Source organism: Passer domesticus, chromosome Z (assembly GCF_036417665.1).
Source record: "Passer domesticus isolate bPasDom1 chromosome Z, bPasDom1.hap1, whole genome shotgun sequence".
Classification (NCBI taxonomy): Eukaryota; Metazoa; Chordata; class Aves; order Passeriformes; family Passeridae; genus Passer; species Passer domesticus.
In genome coordinates, this window is record NC_087512.1 from 24,686,594 (window position 1) to 24,704,097 (window position 17,504).

A 17,504-nucleotide genomic window follows, 5' to 3' on the forward strand; every position below is an offset into this window, starting at 1 on the left:
TTCTAAATAATGTTATATTAAAAAGATTATGATCCAAATATTAGAGGCAAGGGCTGTGAAGGGAAACGGTCATAAGATATTTTAAGTGTTAGCGCTTTTAAGATTGCCTATTATCAACAGCATTATCATGTATTAAAGTATCATTAAAATTTTGAGTAATTGGGGCTAATACCTTGGATTGTATGAATCTGTTTCTTCCACTGCTGTCAGCAAGTGGCCTCTGCAGACACGATCGCCCTTTACTTTGTAGTCTGCTGCCAGCTCACTTGATGAGTTTGCAGCTCAGCTCAGTCGTGGCTGACAGCACTGATTGGGGCGCAGTACACACTCTGCTCCTTTTATTACAGACAGTAATTAAAGCAGCTCGCCTTGCCACTTCCATAACAAACACAGCATAATGCCCTAATTATGACTTTATTAATTTAAGTCAGGATTTAATGATTTTAAAAGTGATTTATATTGTTTTTCCTGTTCAGAACAAATGAAATCTGTAGGTTAAATTAATACAGGCTTTTCATCATCGCAAAGTTAAAAAGCTAGTTACCAGTAAATTCTTTTCATTAGAATAACATCTGAAATTTTAAGCAGTAAGATAAACAATTATTACCCATCAAAACTGGCTGATGTGCAGAAAGTAACATTTTTAATCTTCAAAGCTAGTTTTAAAGCTAAGCTAAAGATAAATTATTAAAAACAACTTCATTTATGTAATGGGTTCGCAACAACTTATTTGTTAATGCAACTACAGCTACTGTCAAATGGCAGTGAATGAAATACAGATCATTCTGATGTCTTGAAGAAACTTTGTACAGTATATAGTAGTGAATTTTTGTTTAAGTCATTTACCTCAAACAAGTTTTTAAATGTCGTCATACTGAAACATAATTGTCAGTACCTATTTTTCACCATGATTTTAACAATCAGATGTGGTACACTGTTTTTGTGACATGTACTACTGTTCCATTTTTAGCTTTGCAAGCTTCAAATTTACTGCTTTATGCTTTTGACTAAAATTTGGGGAGGTAATTTTAACTTCAGTTACATGGGTAGGCATGGCCTAAATGTTATTAATTTGAAATAATTCTGATTAAATTTTATTTAGGCAATTCAGTCATAGGAGGCTCTTGAGAGGAGGAAGACTTTACTCTGTTTTGATCACTGTCATTTCAGATTTTCATTTCTCCTTCTCTGTATTTTTTTCATCTAAGAACATGACAATTTCAGTGATGCAGCATAGTACATTCTTTGATACTGCTCCTAAAGCTAAGCAAAAATGTGTAACAGTTTAATAAGAGTCCAAAGGGACTCTTAATAGTTGAGTAGTCTAGATTTGTTTAATTATTGTTGACCTTGCTACCCTTCAAGCACTTCAATAGCCAATTCATTGTCTTGGGAAGGAAGCCGAATCAGGTAGTGTATGAAACACCTGATTTAGAAGTATAAAATGGTTGTTTGCATATCCAAGAACAGAGGGCTTTTTTCTCTGTGCAATATTAATTTTTCTGCTCCATGATCACTATTAGAAAACAACTTTAATTTACTGTGGTAGTAACTCCCCCTGAGACAAAAGGGTAATCTCATTGATATTTGAAATATTATTCGATATGAACAAGGCAGATAACATTCAGTAGCTGTTAACACAGACCAACATAATCCAACATTGGTAGGGTGAACAGAACTTCACTGAGTGAAGCTGTAAGGCACTCAAGGTGACCAAAGGTGTAGGAATATAACAGCTCATGTGTATAAACTCTTTAATGGCTTGAACGATTTGTTAAACATCTTATTTCTAGGTGATACAGTTTTATGTAGAAGAATTAACAAAGGAATAAACTAAATCAGTAATTTTTAAGCAATATTACTGTACAAAAAGATGATACATAAAAATTCTGTTCATCATAGGTGGAATAGTATGGAAGCATCTTTATTTTAAAGGGTGGCTGCACTTCCTTTTGTAATGTCACACGCTTGATCCATGCAAATAATGTTTTTAATATTTCATTCGTTCACATTTTGTTTGGCTGTTTTGCTGGTTTAGACTACATATGATGGTGCACTATGTAGTGTAATAGAATGGTTTTGTGTAGCCTTAAACTACTTCATTCATAGCTAAGTTTTTTTGTTGTGGAGAAATCATGACTTAAAACTTCATTTAATGAAACTTTGAAATGCTGATAGGATATTGCCCAGGCAGATTCCTGTGGTGGTTTTACATGTCTCTTAATGTTTTTTAAATATGTAGTGATTCAGAGGATATTAAAAAGAAAGCAGAGGGGATTTCCAAAAAGATAAGAACATCCAGTTCGTCTGATACGGAGTACACTTCATCAGATGAATGTTCTTCAGGATCCAAGTCAGAATCGGACTCTAAAAGTGACTCTGACTCTGGAAAATCTACAAATGCTACCTCTAATAAGGTTAGTAAGGTAAAATACATTTTTTAAAGCCTCTATAAAATATGAGAATGTGTATCTAACCATCCATCCATGTTTCTTTTTGTTGGAATGAAGATGAGTAGCAGTTTTATGCATACCTAAATGGAATGGAAAAAAAAAATTTTACTTTTCATAGAGAGACCAGTCCAAAAGTAGTTTGATGGTTTAAGCAAGTAAGAGCATTTATATAACAAAAAACCTGAATTATAAAAATGTAAATTAAAAAATTTGTTTATAATTTTATGTTATTTTTACTCCATATAGATGAAGAAGAATAATAGAATTTAATTATTTTTTATACATAGAACAGAATATTTTTTCTAGTAGTCTATTATTCTTTTATAATAAAATTAATTGGTTTTTAATTTAAATTTTAGGTTATTGTTGAACTGGTGAAACTTAATACATGCATGTTGATGGTTATTTTATTAAAATGGAATCTTAAAGTATAGCTGTAGTACTTGGGTGTGAGAGGAAAAAAAAAACAAGAACCAAATGTTACTGCATTGTTCCTTAAGTGTTTAAAGATGTTCTAATGGAACTCTTTGTTTAGTTTTAAAATTTTCTGTTAAAATTGAGAATAGTACAGTTAATGAATCTATAACTGAGATGTGTATATAGATTAGTAGCATTAGTATTCCTAATGAGCAATCAACTTTTACTTGCTGTCTATGTTTGATAGGAATAAAGAGTTCTGTTACTTCAAATTCTGTTTGCTCTTTCATACCTGTTTTAAGAAAGCTAGCTTTATAATACATATTTTTAAATATGTTTCAGAATATGTGAAGATGCAAAAACGTGCAGCAGAGCCATTCATGTGTCAGTTAGTATTTAATTGCTTACCTTAGTGAAGAAAAAGACCATAAAGTTCATTACTCAAACTAGCATTATAGAACTAACTATTCATATTATTAGCATTAATTGGTTACTGTTTAGACACCTACTTTGTATTTAAAAATAAATAAATGAGGAACTTTTTGCTAAGTCTGTTCAGGAAGAAGAGTAAAAGAATTTCTGACACTTATTTTTCTGTTATCAAATACTTCCTATGCAATTTTTTCTATATATTTACAAAAAAAAGTTGAAGAGTAGAATTGTAGCTCAGAAGTTTCCATTTAAATTCTGATATGAGGTATTGAAAATTAAGTGAAACTCTTAACGCATTTTAAATTAAACTAAGCCATTTCAGTCCACACTTCTGTATAGATGGCAGAATAGTCAAAATAGACATTCTCTGTTGCATTTCTAGCAATTTTTTAAGCTGGTGAATAGGTGTGTTTTGACCAGTTAAGAGGTAGGGCCATTACTTGATTAAGTTGTTGAGGTGTGTATTTCTTTTAAATAAGGAGGCAGAGCTCTCCATTTCTCTAAATCTTGAACTTATATTGTGCATGATGTTTGTTTTGCAACTTCATAGGTGTGCCTAGGAACTCGAGTTGTGACCTTAACTTTTAATCGGTTCTCTTCTTTAACCAAGTAGAACAAAATATGAAGTGAGGCTGTATTACCTGAGAAGTAGGTGTTTCCATGGTATGATCAGCTTCCTGCCTGAATAACGCACTGGGTAACACTGTGTCAAAAGCTTTTTTCTTCTAGAGCATCCAGACTGGATCTTGCAAAAAAAATGGTAGCCCAAAAAATACAACTCAAATCCACTTAGAATAAACTGCTTTGATACTAGATAGGCCATGAATTATTTGTAACAGTTTGCAGCTTCTCACATCATCACAGTATTTTTTCACCAGAAAGTAATACGTACTCTGATGTGCTTAGTTCAGAGCAGGCACTGCAAAGTCATGCTCAGACTATCTTCTCTATGCTGCATTTTCCCATTTTTCTCAGGATATTGACACCGTGTTGATAATTTCTTTCACTATAGTTCTCTAAATTGTTTGGTTCTTTCACAGGATATGTGAGGACTACTAGCATAAAGAAGCTTTTTGTATTTTAAAAGAGCAGAATGTGTGAAGTCAAATACACTGAATATGAGAGCTGGAATGTCCAAGAAGCTTGGGATTGAATTGTTGAAGTCAATGGAAAGTTGTCAAAGCCTTGGATTTTAAGAGAAGAGAAGGAACATTGCAGTAGTTCTGAAGTCTTACTTGATTAAGAAGCACCTAAAAGGAAATGTGTGTTAGGAACAAGAAGTGTTTTTAAACAGTTAACAGAAGCGTTGATAAGAGTAGAGTCATAGGATAGAAGGGAAAAATTACAAAGCTTTTAACCGTCACAAAAGACATTAAAATAAAAAGCAATGAGTTTATATGCATGGCAGCAAGAAAAGTAACGAGGAGATTATTGAAAAGCATAGAGCTCACTGTGCAGAAGCTAAATGTTCCTTAAATTCTTTTTCATTTAGAAATTAGCTCATTTAATGTAAGGGCAACAAACTTGGCTGATGAACTGTAAACATCAATGGTCATATGTTAAGGAGCAGGGGCAAGTTATTTTAACGTCCTCAACAAGAAGAACTGTTTCAGTATATGATATTAATCCCTGGAACCTTGAAGTTAGTTTCCACTTAAACCATGTTCAATTCCTGCATTCAGGTGTTTCTAGTACTTGTTTATTTTTAGACATGTAACTAGATAAGGGGGTGGGGGAAAAGAAACACAGGTATTTTTTATTAAAGATGATTGCTATGCTAACTAGTTAATCGCTTTTTTTGACAGAGGCCTGTTTTGAGCCCTGTAATGATAGATGAAGGTAACTGATGGTAACCTAGATAACACCTTCCAAGATGGAAAAAAAAAGAAATATTTAACAAACTTTAAAGCAGATTATAGGTAAAGTCTTATATATAGACCTCTTATGTGTTGAGGTACATTTTTTAAAAGAACCACACTTTTTTTTTTCCCTGATCCCTTCCTGGCTTATTTTCAGACCACCCAGGAAACAGATGGTTTCTGCCAGGCTCTCAGAAATGCGTGCTTTATTATGATAGTTTGCCATTAGAAAAAACATTGCTTATGTTATTCTACTATAGTGTGTTCTTAATTTGGGCAGTCTATAGGGGAGATTATTCATTAGGCTTTCCTTTTCAGTAAAACTGAAAAGATTTTCTGGAATACATACTAATAAAAGAAGTTGTGGTTAGTGAGCTCTATTTTTATGGTTTCTCAGTTTGCTACACATTATGAGTAATGTTACATAGCAGATGTTTTGGGTGATGTTTACCAATCCTTATATATTGTGTTGAGTGACATTTCCATGTTCTGCAAAATTTTCTTAATAAAAAAGGTTTTACTACATTCACACTGTAGCTTAATTTCTGTATACATCCATGCACTTACTGGCATTAAAATACACTACAAAAAAATTCAGATTATTTTCCTGAGTATGTTATTAATGGTTTAGTATTTTTTCTCCTGACAAATCGTTTTGAAAAAGCTGTTGTGTTCACTGTAATTGAGCTGCAGTGAATCGAAAAGTCAGTCTCTTGTACTGCAGTCTTTTATATCATTTTGAAATATGGATAATTTGAGGTGTTCAGATACATACTATACTGTAAGCATGAATACTGTGGAGCTAAAATGCAGATTTGAGGATGATGCATGTATAAGTAGGTGTCTCTGCAGTGGGATTTTAAAATCAGCTACTGTTGACCTCCTTCTACAAGTATAATACAGTCACTCAGCTGTTAAAAACCTGATCCACTATTTAAAAAATATACAAAAACAAATTGTCTATCTTTCTGCCTGATCTCCTTTCAAGTGCTAACACAATGGAAACAGTGGGTGATCTGTCAATGCATTTGGATTGTCAGTGATGGTTTTGTATAAATATTGGGAGGATAAGAAATAAAATTCGCACAGCAGAATATGATTTCATCTGCCTTTTCTCTGCAGCTCCATGGCTCATGCTGCGGTGTGAAATTCTCATTTTACACACTTTGCAGGCGGAGCACATGAATTATGCATTGAGCAAGAGAAATCTCCCTGCTTCAAGTCCTATATGCATTTACCAGGTTCTATCTCTATTATCAAGATGAATTGCAAATGGAGAAATGTTTGATGGAATATACCTTAACTTCTTTGTTTAGTATTCTGCTTTTCCCATAGTGGGCTTTCTTGGTAGAATACTGTTTGGCTTATATTGTAGGCTTAGTTTTAAGAAAAAAAAATGAAAAATTGTGTTACAGAGAAATGTCAGACACGTCAGAACCTTTTTATTGTCTAGATTTCAAATGCAAAGCTTTTTTTACTCAATTGAAATATCTGCAGTCATTGACTATTTATTGGTCATAGATAGCCAATCAATTGTCTTTTCTTGGAAAAAACAAATTAAAAATAATCATGTTTGTTATAGACAGGACCCATATAAATAGATTTCTTTGGTGTTTTCTACAGAATTGCACACAATTAATGTACATACCCATATGTAGAAATAGATACAAGCGTGAAATTATTTGTGTGGTTTTTGTATATATAGCACCCAAATACATATATGAGTAGCCTAGTATTTTCTTAAGCTCGAGCACACAGCTGAAGTTGGATATAAGACATGATGACACTTAAGCATTTGCTTTATCTTTTTTTAATTAGCCTGTGATTTTACATTTCCCTTATGGTAGGGTCAGTTTTGTGTGGTTTTTGTTTTCTGTTAAGTGAAATTGTTTACTGGCTTGTTCTTTATAGTAAACTGATACACTTAAATTCAGTCTTCTGGTAAAGTGTGCAGTGAAAGTTTTCCTTGCCATACATTAGTTCAGGGTTGGTTTTTTTTTGTGACTTATTTAAGGACCATTTTATTTTGTTTTGAACTGTAAGAAGTACATTCTCTTGAAGGATTTTTTTCCACATTTTTAAACATTTTTTATGTAGTAGATTCAAAGTAATATCAGTATAAGGATGGATTTCACCTTATAAAAGTACACATCAAGCTTTGTGTACTTTTTGTACTTGTGACAGAAGAAGCAAACTGAAGCATGCTATTGGTATTATTTGTGACTTAGGCTGCCCATCTTAGTTGTCTTCTAAACAGATCCAGTAAACAGTAAGGATTCTTTGGCAGTGACTCCTAATTTTTTAGAAACTTGTACTAAAGCATATAGAATTCTCATCCTTGTATGGCTCTTGAGCCACTTTATAGAGACTTTTAATTGGCTGCATAATAAAAGGAATGGAGACATCCCATCTCAATGTAAATATTTAGCAAATATAAAGCTGTAGCTTTGAACTTCCATCATGGCTGAAGGTAGAAGTATATCTTAGGGATATGTGGGGACAGACGTTGAAAGCGAAAGAGTTGAGAAATTGAAGATATTTTTAATATATTTGCCTTTTATTTAACTGAATTCTTCTTTAGTCTCTTTTGGTTTCTGAAGAGTTTTCTTGTTCAGGAAAAAGGTGTGATACATAATTTATAGTAAAGGTGCTGGAAATTACAGCTAAACCTGAGATTCAGGGCTAAATATTCACCAAATGATCTTATCAAGTGGCTTGGAATTCATGAGAAGGATTGTTACAAAGTTGTGTCTCTGACATGAGTAATTCAAGTAGAACATGTAACTTATGAAGTACACTATTTGTCCTTACTTCACAGTTCTAAAACAAAAGTAGCCAAAACAAGCTTAGTGACTTGTTAATAAACACATCTGAAAAGTCTGTTAGTTGTGAGCAGAATAGAATTCAAGAAACTTGGATCTGCAGGGGTCCCTCAGTAATTCTGGACAAAACATATAAGAAATTGTATAACTTCAACACCATTTTAAAGCTTTTTTGCAATATTTTCTTTGTCCAGAGGAGTTTTAGTTTTCAGATAAATCACCACTACTAGAACACTCAAATACCATAGTAATAAGGACCGTCAAAGTATGATGATGTTAAAATAACTTTTAAAATAATGGCTCCTGTTCTTTTCATTCCACAAGATGATTCTGCTCCCAGAATACCTAAAGCATATCTGTAGGGATCATGTAAGTAGACTACTGTCTGTTTGAGCTATGGTGTTTATGGGAAGAACATGATAAGTGATGTCATCATGGCTGAGGTCAAACCTGGTAGTCATTAACATCAATGGCTTCAAATAGCGACAATAATGGCTAGCTTCTTTCATGTTTTTTGGAGGTAACCACAGAATTTCTTGCAAAATTGGAAAAAAGTAAACTCATTATTATCATTTGTTTGCAATTAACTGTCAAGCTGAGAGACCAGAAGAAAGGGAATGCACCTTGAGAAAAGAGGTGTCATTTTATTCTATGGTACCAGTTCAAGAAAGTGGTTCTAGCTGCTGAGTTCACTCCAATCTCTTCTAGAAATTTGTATCCTGAGTGTCTGAAATGCTCAAAAAATGCTGGCCTAGATGGGCATAAAGAGATTTACTGATTCATTTAGACCTGTTAATTTAGAAGTGGCAAAATATTTCTCTATGTATTTGGCTGTTATGTACTGTTTAAGAGGAAACAGGTAAACTAGAAAGTGTGACTGCTGGAAAGACTACATTTAAATTACTTGCAATAACTTGGGTAGTGAGCAATGTCTTAAGGTTTAAAGGCAGTTGATACGTTATAAAAAAATCTCAAAGCCCTCTGCTTGGTATGTGAGTCAGAAAGAATGAAGGTAGAAGAAATTCTTCAGCTGACACAAATGAAAGGTGCTTTAGAGTGTGTAGGAACAACATGATGACAAAACTCCTTGAAACACAGGTTTCTGGCTACATCCAAAAATCAATGCTTTGTATTAAACCACCCTCTTGGCAGTGTATACTGAGCTGTAACACACTGAATTCTTTCCTGAATCATCACTGTCTAGACATGCTCTGTAGGTATGGCCAACACTTACTCTTACGAGATTTGTTTTGAACTTTTTTAAGTATTGAAGCAAATTTTTTTTAAATACTCTGTCAAGACACTGGGATTATTACTTCTCTAGTCTTTAGTTCAGGTACAGCTAATTCTTTAGAACTCATCTCAAGCTTAAAACTGAAAAATTTTGGTAACAAAAATTAACTTCCTGTTAAATAAATCCCAGTAGATAATTGGACAGAATTCTGTGCTCCTAGATAAGTGCAAATAATACTATGTTTCTTATTGACTAGATCTTGACCTGTTTTTCATATGAAAACAGAAATATTAGTACACAAATCTTTTGTCTTAAAGAGATAGCAGCTTTTTTTTTTATGGTCTCAATAGAAGTATCAAATCTGTCACCAAATGTTTTCTGTGTAGCAGCAATGATTAATATTAGGTGAATTCAGGGACTACAGAAATTCAATTTTGGTACAGTGTAACTATATAAACAAATCTCTCCGTGAATTCTCTGGGTGCCACACCCTGAAAATGGATCCATTTTGTTTATGAAGGAGTCAAATAAATGCATTTGCTATATAAAAGTACTAAATGCTTTTCTTTTGCTGATATGGTGAAAGATGAAATATTCATCTATTTTGACAGAAAGAAGAAAAAACAGTACAAGATAGAAAGACTCCAAAAAAACAAGATGTGTTTCTCTTAGATTTAGATGATTGTAAGTATCTTGATTAAAGCCTCATTTTTCCCAATGCGTAAATTCAATTCCGTTCATTCAATGAATTTAAATGTCTGAAACGTTGATTATGTTAGTTTATGTACCAATTTCCTGACAAAATAAATGCTTAGACTGTCAAGTTATTTCTAAGCACAGTTATTACTGTGCTTAAAGATTTTGTTTTGTAATTGAGAAATTGTTTCAAAATTTAGAATCTCCCACCATATAAAACATTTTCTTAGAGAATTTGTATCCGTCTGGACTTGTTAAAGTGGACTTATTTTCTCAGGTAGTAATGGATGTTACTTATACAACACCTGTGCAAACTATGAGACAATTATGGTATATTAAGATGCTAAAAATCACATTTCTGAAGAACAGTGTGAAATGGTACTCTTGGATGGGTAAGATAAATCTGGCACTGGTTTTTGGCTATGCTTGTCATACCCTTCTTAAAGTTTACTTCTATAGGTGCAGCAATCAGAATTGCGTTAACATTTACATGTAGCCTGTAAATGAAAAAGTACTACATAGTATGTATCAAACTGAAGGATAAAATAGAGGAAAAATGGGAAAGAAGGAGAAAATACTTTCAAAGTAAATCACACAGTCTGTTCATGTGTAAGTTGTATTTGTATTTTCATTGCTTATTCTGAGTATTGGGGCTATATGTCTGAAAAAGGAATCTTATATTTAGAAACAAGAATGTAACATATTCTTCAAATATTCATCAATATGACTATCAATATATTAATCAATCAATATTCATCAAATATATATACAAGAATAGAACATTTAGATGAGGATGTGAAACTTTTTTGTGCAATGAAAAAAATTGCTGTCTTTCCCAGTATCTTGTTTCTCCATTTAAGTATCTCTTGCCTTTTTGCTTCTAGTTTGTCCTGTAACAACTCCTGTGGCAGTTCCTACATCAGCTGTTTTGTCCCCGAGTTTAGCAGCAGACCTAGAGGGATTAAGTCTGTCAAGTTCATCAGTCATTGATGTAAGTAACCTTTAAAAAGTGGGAGGATGCATGTGAGTTGAAGCATTTCACATATTTTGAGGCCATCATTAAGGTGGTTTTTGTACAGTTCTTTCACTTATAGAAGTCTTATGTGAAATTGTGGTTTACATGCAAGTATGGCAGCATTTTTTTATCCGTAATTACATTCTGAAATGTGGAGAAAAGTATGAATGTTGCATATCTAAGAATGCCTTCAAGGGTTTTTAACCTTATCTATCAAATTGTCTTTTTCTTTGCCTCTGGGAAACTTCAATTCAGAAATTAAGTATCCAAATGACAGAGGTCTTTCAAATAATTGATCTGCTACACTATCAAAAATAAGCTACAAGAACATCACGTATTTGCTAATACTCAATCTGTTTGTTTACCATACATGCTTCCAATCATGACATTTTGCTACTTGGAAGTAATTTTTCATAAATGTATGAAACATAGCCCCTGGGTGTGAATAAAAGGGTATAGATTTACAATCTGTGGTGTATCAGTATGTGTCATGATTAATTCTGTTAGTGCTTTGTAGTACTTTCCATTAGGGAATCTCAAAACTATAGGTGTAATTAGGGTTAGCAAACTCGTGGAGGTAGAGTGTACTCTTTTTTGTGGGAAAGAATAGTAGTTTGTTCTCTTTCAGTTGGGTTTGCCTTAGTATTTTGTGTGTGTCCAATTTTTATTTGCAATTTAAATAGGAATTGCAGTGGTATTACATAAGATACATGTCCTTGTGAAAATGGGTGGATGTGACCAGACAAAATACCAGAGAAACAGGCATTTTTTAGCCTAGCCTTGTTTCTAATGAGATTGGTGTCTAGAGCCTATGCTGCAACTTTAATAGTCACTGGTAATCTACTTTGTGCTGATATAGGAAACAGTAGTTTGCAACACAAAGTATTTGTTAAGTAAAGGAGTTACATGAGTGATTTGTTTCAAGAAATAGGAGACCTTTGCTTATGATTCAGTTTCCTGTTTACAGGCTTCAGGATTTGGTGTTGAAGTGGGAGATTTTCAGATAATTTGTTGGATATTAGCCTTATCTAGGAAAATTGGCATGTAATGTAAATTTCAAGCAGACCAGTAACAATCCGTGGACATGCAGTCACTGCAACTGATGTGTAGCCATTGATGTGCCACACAGTCTGAAGATGCCAGTAGTTCTCTTCCATGTTATTTTGTAGAACAGTGTAAGGTGGCAAGTCTGTTTAGCAACAGCTGTGGTGTTACTCTTTGATTGCACACCACATTTGCCTCTTTGCCATCCTTTATGGCTTTGACAGCACAAAACACAAGCTGTCATTACCTGGCTTTGAATTGGCTTAAGAATTACTCTGGTGTCTTTGCTTTACTTCAAAATTATCACATTTGAGGATAAATTAGAGACAGCAGTCTGTAAGGCCAGAGGCTTAGGTGCCCCTGCTTGACAATGTCTTTATTCCTTTCACTGTCTGCAGTACATGAACATATATTCTACTCCCATATTCATGCTTGCTTTCCTCATGCTTGCCACTATTCATTTGCTAAACTGCTTCTCCCCATTCTTCTGAAGACACCTACAAAGAAATAGAGCTGTTAGATAAACAGAGCTAGAAGGTGTAGGCTGAAGAGCAGAAGTTGTTCTGTATAATGACTGTGCAGACTGCCTCCTCAGTATTACTGATGTCTGGTAACCAGCAAAGACACTGGAACATTTCCTCATTCTCTCTCCTCTGGAAAGAACCCAGATCATGTAAGATTTAATTATTTCTGCCTGGCTGGTGATTATGTTTTGGTCTGCATTCAGTTTTCAGATCTAAGCTCAGCTCTCATGGCCATTGATAGTTGCAGATTTACATGAAGTCCTTTACTGAGTTTTCTGCACCAGGGAGCAACGGAAATTAAATACTGAAGTTAAAACTCATTCTTTCAAATATATCCATATGTTTTAAAAAGTCTTACATGTGTGCAACTATAATCCCATGATGTTCAGCACCACCAGGTAATTTTCTGAAAATAAAAATATAAAACTGGCTTTTAAGACTTTATGTGGGAATGTCTTCAAATAGTATGCTGAATTTAATCTGTGATGCCTAATTCTAAAGATACTTCAGAAAACTTCTTCCTTCAGTGGGAGAGAAAGTGAATATAATTGTAGGGCACATGCCAAGCTAACAGTGAGAAATTAATTTATTACTAAGCAATGGAAAGCATGGAGTAAAAATAGATAAGTACTGTATATGACCCTAATATCAAAGAAATGTAGCAGCCAGTTATCTTGGAATATGTTGAGCAGTCTATTATTCAAATCATTCAGCACTGTAATTGGATACAGCTTTCAGAAAACTTAACTTCCAAATTCACAACTGCTGAGTGTTACAGAGAAAGTATAAATACAAGAATTGTTTTACATTTATGGGGAAACCTACAAAACCAAAATATTCTTGAATGGAAACTGCACAATCTAGTGCTTTGTCCTGTGGCTCATTTGTTTTTATCATCATGTTTACATACAGTACATTTCACCCTAATATAAACGCATGCATGCATATTATAGTTTGTTCCAGGAAAAACAAAATTCTCTTGTAATTCATGGATAACCTTCTTCCAACTGAAAGGAAAATGTAGTAAATCTGTGTGCATTCTTCTGCCTTGGTACATGTGGCTCATCTTCAGATTTGAGTGTACCACGTAACTGAGGTCACTGGAGGCTTCTGAGGATTCTCATGCTATGCAGACAAGTGACGGCAAAACTATGTGCTTGAGGAAACTGCAGTTGGTGTTGATTGAGTTTCAGATTAATAATTTGCAGTTTTGAAAAATATATGAAGATGCAGTGTGAGTCAAAACCAGGAGGCAAGACAAAACTGCAAGCTGTCAGTGTGAAGCAGTTATTTGAAAACACTGAAAATAAATGTTTTCCCCAAAAGGGGTGTTATAAAGTGAAAAAAGAGAAATTGAAAGCAAAACTCATGACTGACCGAAGGACAGGGAGGATTAAAATCTGCTACAATAATTAATGTTTTTGAGCAAAAATGGTGAGAGGAGTGAGCGAGGAGAGCTATAGTAATAGAGAGAAGCGAAAGAGGGGAGTGATCTGTTCCTACCTGTCGTACAGCTGTTGAGGAAAAAAAAAAAGCTAACCACCTGTTCTTTTCTCATTAGTATTTTAGATAGTAAAAATGTGTCTCCTAAATGTAGAGACCCCTGAGTATACTGCATAGGATAATTAACTGTTAAAAATGACATATGCTTTTATGAATAAAATTAGTGAGAAGGAAATACTTCTTTGGTAGCAAGAAATCTGTTATGTTTCAGAACAGTGTTCATGCAAGGGAAAACTGACAGGTCTATGTGAGCTCTGGTGAGAGAATAAGTTGGATGAAGAAAAAAGTGTGTGGCTGTCTGGTCTGAGTTGAGTAGTTTTTAAGGAGAGAAAATGGTTTCCCTGCCCCCAATAGGATAGTCTGGGGAAAAGATCAGGGGTGACTAGGAAAATGTCACAAAAAATGCATCTACCAAATGGGGGAGAAAACTCTTGTTGTAGTGGGGAAGTGCTTATAAAAATATTTGTTGCAGCAATTCACACTTGCTATCAATTGTTCTGCATATAAAATCAAGGTATAATTGTAGAAGTGGTACTGCTTTACTCACTAAGGTTTTATTCAATATGTTCAGTGTTTTTTCATGGTAGTTTTTGCCACCGGTATTATGTTTTATTGTTCCCTACTACCTGGCCTTCCAGGGAAACTGTTTAGGAAGGGAGGAATACATCATCCTATTTTTGTTTCATATCTTCTAAAGAACTTTTGACCAATGTACCCTTTAAGAGCTTCTTTGGAGTGGTGAAGAAGAAATAATAGCTTTTGTCAAAAGTCAAGGTCAAGCTGCAGACCTGTCAAATCAGGTGATAAATACATTTAATTTTAAATTGAGTACAGACTTAGAGAATTTCTTGAGAAATAGTAAACATGAACTCCCTCAATATTTAATTAAAGATATTTTCAGACTAGGAGAACACCTTTTGACACAGTCTTTAGAGGGGAAGACTTTCTTATAATTTAGGTGGCTTTGTCCATTTAGGTTGTTTGTAATTCCACTATAACAAGTCTTAAGATTGACTCTGAAGCATATTCTTTTCCTGTTTGAAGCATCTCTGCTTAGAAGTACTGGGTACACAAAGGCTGCAATGATGGGTTGTATAACTGCTGTAGTCTGGTATGCAGTTTGCAACAAAGGTTAGCATGAGGTGTTTTGAGAATTTTCAAAATCGTGCAGTAGAGAAATAAATAGTATTTCCTCCAAATAGTTATTGGCATGCATTAGTTATTTTTTAACTCCTAAATTTAAGACTATGCCTTTTCACTTGCTTCCCACATACAGACCTTCCTAGGCACCCTACTAACAAACACAGTAGAACGTGGTTTCAATTATGCCTTATGCCAGTTACAAATCTTGTAACTTGGCACTTCATTACTTATTTTTTCAGAGCTTTGCAAGCAGCAATTATTCTTTAACTATGTACGTTTTTCATTCATATAAGCTCTGATCTGAGTGCTTACCTCAGGAATGGCTGCATCAGAAGAAACATTAACTTGTTATTGTCATGAAAGAGACATACTGAAAGCACTTATGATAGCAGCAGACTGTGCGCAATGGTGGTCTTCTGCCCATTGTTCTCAGGCAGATTTTGATAATTACCATTGATTTTCAAATAATTAGTTTTACATTTCTGTAAGTATATCCATACCCTCTTAAGTATGCTTGTAAAATTTTTTACTCTGGCAAAAGAGGATGCTTTTAAATAAGCTTACAATATTAGCTGCATCTTCTCTTCTATCATAAGTTTTTGTAGTTTGGTGTTAAGATAACACAAACGTGTAATAGAATTTTATTATTTTTATAGCTTACCATTTCCCCATTACCATTTGTTTTTTAGCTTCCTGTAAAGAGTATTATCCCTTTCATTATACATCTGAAGCCCGTGTTTTAATATACAGATTGAAATTGGGAAGGTTTGCTATGGGGAGGTGAAGGGAGAAAGTGTCAGAAGACAGTCTACATGTATCCTATTCCTGGGAATGTTCGTGGCTTTGCTTGTGTTGTTGACCACAACTGTAGACCACAAAATTAGGTAGAGATATTTTTTAGTTCTACAGTTTACAGCTTAATTTGTGAAGGTGAGTTTTTTCCTGGTGGAACAGTCCCTGTTGTACCCTACAAGATTTGTAACTGGCATAAGGCATAATTGAAACCACGTTCTGCCGTGTTTGTTAGTAGGGTGCCTAGGAAGGTCTGTATGTGGGAAGCAAGTGAAAAGGCATAAGTGAAAAGTCTTAAATTTAGGAGTTAAAAAATAGCTTTGTCTTAGTGCTGCCCAAAATTCAGCTATGTGGCTGATTAGGTGTGACTGATGCTTGTGGGAAGGCAGTGTGGTCCAGTAGATACAGAACTGGGTGTTACATATGGAAAATGAGTTCTATTTTTGGCTTACTACTTGCTGTGTGATCTGGAGGGAGTATCTTAATCTTTTGGTTTTCCATTTGAAAAATGAGGATAATGATGCTTACTCACCTTGGGAAAGCACTTGGAAATCTACAAATGTATGTAGCTGCTCATCAGCAGATATTAACTATTGCCAAGCTAGAAGAAGAAGAAATGAAAAAAAGACTCCCACATACTTTTTTCTTTCCTTTGTTCCTATAAAATTGCTGTATAGGTGGATGCTCTTAAATTGGTTACAGAGAATATGTGCAGCATCAGATATTTAAAAGCTAAACTGTCCTTTCATATTGTTTCCACATACTTCTAAAAATGTTAGCTTGAAAGAAAAAAATCACTTGCCTTGACACTACTTGCTTGTCATTTCACCTCTATTCTTTACTTAAAAATGCATTTACAAGTATTTGTGATATTTAATAATGTTTAAGCCTTAAAAACACACATCTCATGTTTATTAGATGCATTCATTATTTTAAAAATTTGCACTTCAAAATCTACAACTTCTTTTCTTCAAATATATATTCACTATAAATGAGATACTATTTATAATTATAAAAATTACGTAAATACAGTGTGTAAGTAGTTACCAACTTGTATATTAATGTAATCATTTTCTGAATAACCATGTCACTGATTAACTTTATTCAGTGCTAAATTGCTATTTTGCTGTTTTGTTATCTTTAAGTTACAAAGAATAACCCAGCATTCAAATATTGTATTTAAAAATAAAAGTGCAAAATAGCAAAATAAAGTGCAATTGCAATATTAAAGTCTTATTTATGAAATAGAAATTAAATTGTGGGGATATTGTGAAACAGAAGCTCAATTAAATAGGTTACTGTGAGGACAGCTTTGATAATTTTTTGCCTTCCATTAAAATTCAGTACTGTCCTTAAAACTAATTCAACTTTAAATTTTTTTTTTAAATATAATTAGATGCTTAGGTTTATGGCAGAGTTTAAAATAATGCTTCTTTTTCTTTCCAACATGAAGAATACATTTATTGTGCTCCTTAAAATAGGACTGCTGTAAACAGGGTTGGTGCCAGGTGTTTAAAAACAAGGATGTGTGATGCATTATGATGATTCCATAAGTTATTCTTTAAATGTG

The 17,504-nt window shown here is 33.8% G+C and overlaps 1 protein-coding gene across 5 annotated transcripts in view; it reads left to right on the top strand.

Annotated features, from left to right (window-relative positions):
- AP3B1 (adaptor related protein complex 3 subunit beta 1) overlaps window positions 1-17,504 on the top strand; it is a 154,949-nt gene that overhangs the window by 90,325 nt on the left and 47,120 nt on the right. For 3 of the 5 annotated variants that reach the window (XR_010352186.1, XM_064403014.1, XM_064403012.1), the window contains exons 20-22: window positions 2,243-2,426; window positions 9,829-9,901; window positions 10,798-10,904. Coding sequence is in view for 4 of the 5 variants with exons in the window: in XM_064403014.1 (XP_064259084.1) it covers window positions 2,243-2,426; window positions 9,829-9,901; window positions 10,798-10,904 (364 nt within the window). In the remaining variant the exon portion in view is untranslated. The remainder of the gene's footprint in view (window positions 1-2,242; window positions 2,427-9,828; window positions 9,902-10,797; window positions 10,905-17,504) is intronic. The other 2 variants (XM_064403015.1, XM_064403013.1) reach the window with 1 other exon arrangement.